Raw genomic sequence first — 5,808 nt, forward strand, 5'->3', positions numbered from 1 at the left:
CGTGAGCTTATGCGAGCATATGTTTTATGAAGTGCCATATGACCTGCCCAGGGAATACTGTGTGCTAGGTGTAAAACAACAGGACGGCAACATGTAGGTACAACCAGACGGGTGAAGTCAGGGGTTTGCATATACAGTACATCATTAATGACTACATACTTTTCCCCACACAAGTCAGCTTGGTTCCCCTTAAACGCTTTATCAAACAGTAGTTTTAAGGATACATCAGCTCTCTGTAATTTTGCAATATTCTCCGGGACCTTCCAGCCATGAACTTCAAGACCCTCAGTTTGGATCTTAGGAGCCGGGGCACCGAGACCTTTCTCTAGTCGTCGTTGACGACGTGTCTTTCTGGGGCCTTTAGTCCCACCTTGCAACAGACTATGGTGGAAGTCTGGCAATGGCTGCAGACCTGCTTTAACCTGGGCCCGTGTCACAACAGGACAAGCAACATTGACCTTGGCAGAAGTATTTACACAGTCTCTCCCCGATTGTAACAGTTCCATAAGCACTGGCAAATCTCTCCCCAAAATCATGTCAGCAGGTAAATCGTCCACAATAGCCACATTCAACATATAAATCTGATCTTGTACACATACATTAACATCGGTTTGAGGGTACTGCTTTACATCCCCATGAACACATTGTACAGTGACCAGCTTAACAAATGGAACATGTGGCATATGACTTCTTTTAAGTAATGATACCGAGCTACCAGTGTCCAACAGAGCATTTAAACATTGTCCATTTACAGTCACTTGAACATATTGTGTCCTACGTGCATTGTCCTCCTCAATGTCCTCTTGGAACATAGCAAAAGCCAGTTAGTTTGGATTTACGAACTGGACACACTGTCGCTTTGTGGCCTGGTTGTTGACAATAAAAACAGACAAGTCTTTTTTCAGGAGCTACTTTCTGTCCATGAGTTACGTTTAAGCCACCCTGAGGTTCCTCAAAGCCACTGGGAGCATTTTTAAAGTTACCTTTCATGGGTTGAGAGCGCTGACTCCCACGGTGAGCATTGATGTACTGCTGAGCCAGTTTTCCAGCATCAAGTCCAGTGTTGGGCTCATGTTCCTTCACCCACACTCTGATCTCATGTGGAAGAACACGGAGTAGCTGTTCTAAGACAATCGTCTCACCGATTTCCTCCTTTGTATGCAGCTCAGGCCTCACCCAATGACGGTACAAGTTCCGCAACCGATGGTAGGTCTCAGTTGGTGATTCCCCAGCTGGAGTAGAAGCAGCACGGAACCGCTGACGGTAGGTCTCTGGAGAGATGTTGAATTTCTCCAGCAGAGCCTCCTTTAGGTCGGCGTAGTTCTCTGCTCTGTCCTCATCCATAGCCAGGTAAGCCTCTAGCGCTGGCCCGGTTAACAGTGGAACAAGACGATAACTCCACTCATTCTCTGGCCACCTCCAGGTTCTAGCAAGACGCTCGAACTGACGCAAGAAGTTCTCAATGTCTTCCCCCTGCTGGAAGACTGGTAACTTCGGCTCTGTTCGTAGCGTTGGCTGGTTGCTGGGTCCCAGGACTGTTGGTGAGTCTGACACAGAGGTCCTGTCTCTCTGGTGAGCTGTACCTCTGCGAGGGCCCGGCGTTGGGAGGTCCATCAGTGGACTGCCGGCATCGCTTGTCTCTTCGGATGGACGGACCGCTTGCAAGATGGACTCACGTAGATTCTGTAGCTCCAGAAGATAGCGTTTCTCTCTCTGCTCTTGTGCGTCAAGGAAGTCCCGCATCACAGCTACCATCCCACCTCCGGATGCAGCAGAAGAGACGAGTTTGTCTTGGGGCGGTGTGAACTTGGGAAGAACCGTCGGGAGATCATCCTCTCTCTCCTCCTCAGTAGAGTCGACCGTGTCCCAGGCAACATCCTTCTCAGCCATAGCTTTGGTCTGGGAGCGAAGCCCTGTCCTCAGCTTCCTACCTCTCGCCACCGTCTTGCGAGTAGCCATCCCACTTCTGACACCAAATGTGAGGCAGTGGTTTCCCAGACTCCAGAATACCCCCAGAATGATGGCAATACTCGCCGAGATGTTATAGTGCAAGGTGATGATTTATTTACAGTGCTCAAGAGGTGATCCAGTACGGGGGGAAAAAAAAACCCAAAGCTATATACAAAGTTACAAACAAATAAACAAATAAACAAACAAACACTTTAGCTCTATATACAATAGTTTAACCTCTAACAAATCTTGCTCACGGCACCACAGTTGCACGCTCACTCAAAAAAACAACAACCAACCTACTAAACAACCCACACCCACAGTGGTTTGGGGATCTCTTTTAAACTCTAAGCCCTGCCCCTCTTTGGATTAAACCAACTAGCAAGGAAGGTGCAGGGTAGGCACATATTTTACAATAATGGAAGCATATCATACATTTAAGATATCATCTACTACATTATATATATCTTTACACTATGAAATAAAGCATTATACACCATAATAGCAGATAGACATAACGTAAATATAAAAACATTTCGCGATTTTCCCATGGGACACACAGTAGACTAGTCTATTTCCGGTTGCTTCGCGCCAATTCTGGCAGTATATAGCCAGGCCACCGGGGTGGCGCCCAGGTTTGGCCGGCCTATGGGGGAAACGCCGCACGAAGAACCCACTACACAGACAATACCAAGCACAAACCACCGGTGTGTATTTAAGACATGAAACAAAGAAAAATTAAGCAAAACACCGTAAACCATTAACTCAAATATATGTATGTGTGTTTGTGTTGTCATGCGCAGCGTGAATTACTGTCAGGGGGTGAAACGGAGTGGATATGTTTGTGTGTATGAAAGTCCAGTATGCTAATAGCGTGCGTGTGCACCCACATCGCCTCAGCAGGGATTTACGGAGGAAGAATGAGGTACGTTGAGGTGTGTGTGTGTGTGTGTGTGTGTCAACAGGGCCAGGTCACTTCCTCACAGTTTGATAGGGTGTGTAGAGGTTTGATAGGGTCTGTAGAGGTTTGTAGAAGTTTGATAGGGTCTGTAGAGTTTTTATACGGTCTGTAGAGTTTTGATAGGGTCTGTAGAGGTTTGTAGAGGTTTGATAGTGTCGTAGAGGTTTGATATGGTCTGTAGAGGTTTGCTAGTGTGTGTAGAGGTTTACTAGGGTCTGTAGAGGTTTGATAGGGTCTGTATAGGTTTGTAAAGGTTTGATAGGGTCTGTAGAGGTTTGACAGGGTCTGTAGAGGTTTGATAGGGTATGTAGAGGTTTGATAGGGTGTGTAGAGTTTTGATAGGCTCTGTAGAGGTTTGTAGAGGTTTCATAGGCTGTGTAGAGTTTTTATAGGGTCTGTATAGGTTTGTTTGGGTCTGATGAGGTTTGTAGAGGTTTGATAGGGTCTGTAGAGGTTTGTATAGGTTTGATAGGGTGTGTAGAGGTTTGATAGGGTCTGTAGAGGTTTAATAGGATCTGTAGAGGTTTGTAGAGGTTTGATAGGGTCTGTAGAGGTTTTATAGGGTCTGTAGAGGTTTGTAGAGGTTTGATAGGTTCTGTAGAGGTTTGTAGAGTTTTTATAGGGTCTGTTGAGGTTTGTAGAGGTTTGATAGGGTGTGGAGAGGTTTGATAGGGTGTGTAGAGGTTTGATAGGGTCTGTAGACGTTTGTAGAGGTTTGATAAACTCTGTAGAAGTTTGATAGGGTCTGTAGAGTTTTTATAGGGTCTGTAGAGGTTTGTAGAGGTTTGATAGGGTCTGTAGAGTTTTAATAGGGTCTGTAGAGGTTTGTAGAGGTTTGATAGGGTCTGTAGAGGTTTGTTAGGGTCTGTAGAGGTTTGATAGGGTCTGTAGAGTTTTGATAGGGTCTGTAGAGATTTGTAGAGTTTTGATAGGGGCTGTAGAGGTTTGTAGAGGTTTGAAAGGCTCTGTATACGTTTCTAGAGGTTTGATAGGGTCTGTAGAGTTTTATAGGGTCTGTAGAGCTTTGTAGCGGTTTGATAGTGTCTGTAGAGGTTTGATATGGTCTGTAGAGGTTTGTAGAGGTTTGATAAGGTCTGTAGAGGTTTTATAGGGTCTATAGAGGTTTGATAGGTTCTGTAGAGTTTTGATAGCATCTCTAAAGGTTTGTAGAGGTTTGATAGGGTGTGTAGAGTTTTGATAGGGTTTGTAGAGGTTTGATAGGGTCTGTAGAGTTTTGATCAGGTCTGTAGAGTTTTGATAGGGTCTGTAGAGGTTTGTATAGGTTTGATAGGGTGTGTAGAGGTTTGATAGGGTCTGTAGAGGTTTGTAGAAGTTTGATAGGGTCTGTAGAGTTTTTATACGGTCTGTAGAGTTTTGATAGGGTCTGTAGAGGTTTGTAGAGGTTTGATAGTGTCGTAGAGGTTTGATATGGTCTGTAGAGGTTTGCTAGTGTGTGTAGAGGTTTACTAGGGTCTGTAGAGGTTTGATAGGGTCTGTATAGGTTTGTAAAGGTTTGATAGGCTCTGTAGAGGTTTGACAGGGTCTGTAGAGGTTTGATAGGGTGTGTAGAGTTTTGATAGGCTCTGTAGAGGTTTGTAGAGGTTTCATAGGCTGTGTAGTGTTTTTATAGGGTCTGTAGATGTTTGTATAGGTTTGATAGGGTGTGTAGAGCTTTGATAGGGTCTGTAGAGGTTTGTAGAGCTTTGATAGGGTCTGTAGAGGTTTGTAGAGGTTTGATAGGGTCTGTAGAGGTTTGTAGAGGTTTGTAGAGTTTTGATAGGGTCTGTTGAGGTTTGTAGAGGTTTGATAGGGTGTGTAGAGGTTTGATAGGGTGTGTAGAGGTTTGATAGGGTCTGTAGACGTTTGTAGAGGTTTGATAAACTCTGTAGAAGTTTGATAGGGTCTGTAGAGTTTTGATAGGGTCTGTAGAGGTTTGTAGAGTTTTAATAGGGTCTGTAGAGGTTTGTAGAGGTTTGATAGGGTCTGTAGAAGTTTGATAGGGTCTGTAGAGGTTTGATAGGGTGTGTAGAGTTTTGATATGGTCTGTAGAGGTTTGATAGGGTGTGTAGAGGTTTGATAGGGTCTGTAGAGGTTTGTAGAGGTTTCATAGGGTCTGTAGAGGTTTGTAGAGGTTTGATAGGGTCTTTAGAGGTCTGTAGACCCTATAAAAACTCTACACACCCTATCAAACCTCTACAAACCTCTACAGACCCTATCAGAACTCTACAGACCCTATCAAAACTCTACACACCCTATCAAACCTCTACAGACCCTGTCAAAAGTCTACAGACTCTATCAAACCTCTACAAACCTCTACAGACTCTATCAAACCTCTACAAACCTCTACAGACCCTATCAAACCTCTACAAAGCTCTACAGACGCTATCAAAACTCTACACACCCTATCAAACCTCTGTAGACCTTATCAAACTTCTACAAACCTCTACAGACCCTATCAAACCTCTACAAACCTCTACAGACCATATGAAACCTCTACAAATCTCTACAGAACCTATCAAACCTCTACAGACCCTATCAAACCTCTACAAAGCTCTACAGACCCTATAAAAACTCTACAGACCCTATCAAACCTCTACAAACCTATACAGAGCCTTTCAAACCTCTACAAACCTCTACAGGCCCTATCAAACCTCTACACACCCTATCAAACCTCTACACACCCTATCAAACCTTTACAAACCTATACAAACCCTATCAAACCTCTACAAACCTCTACATGCCTATCAAACATCTACACACCCTATCAAACCTCTACAAACCTCTACAGAACCTCCACAAATCCTATCAAACCTCTACACACCCTATCAAATATCTACACACCCTATCAAACTTCTACAAACCTCTACAAATCTTATCAAACCTCTACAAACCCTATC

At 44.2% G+C, this 5,808-nt stretch overlaps 1 protein-coding gene across 1 annotated transcript; it reads right to left on the reverse strand.

Moving 5' to 3' along the window:
• Positions 1-638: 638 nt before the first annotated feature.
• On the reverse strand, positions 639-4,921 carry LOC128321912 (uncharacterized). Its single transcript, XM_053242441.1, has one exon. The coding sequence runs from the start codon at positions 1,957-1,959 to the stop codon at positions 793-795; it is 1,167 nt and encodes a 388-aa protein (XP_053098416.1). The 5' UTR covers positions 1,960-4,921; the 3' UTR covers positions 639-792.
• Between the last annotated feature and the right edge of the window lie 887 nt (positions 4,922-5,808).

This window comes from Pangasianodon hypophthalmus, chromosome 20, assembly GCF_027358585.1.
Source record: "Pangasianodon hypophthalmus isolate fPanHyp1 chromosome 20, fPanHyp1.pri, whole genome shotgun sequence".
Classification (NCBI taxonomy): Eukaryota; Metazoa; Chordata; class Actinopteri; order Siluriformes; family Pangasiidae; genus Pangasianodon; species Pangasianodon hypophthalmus.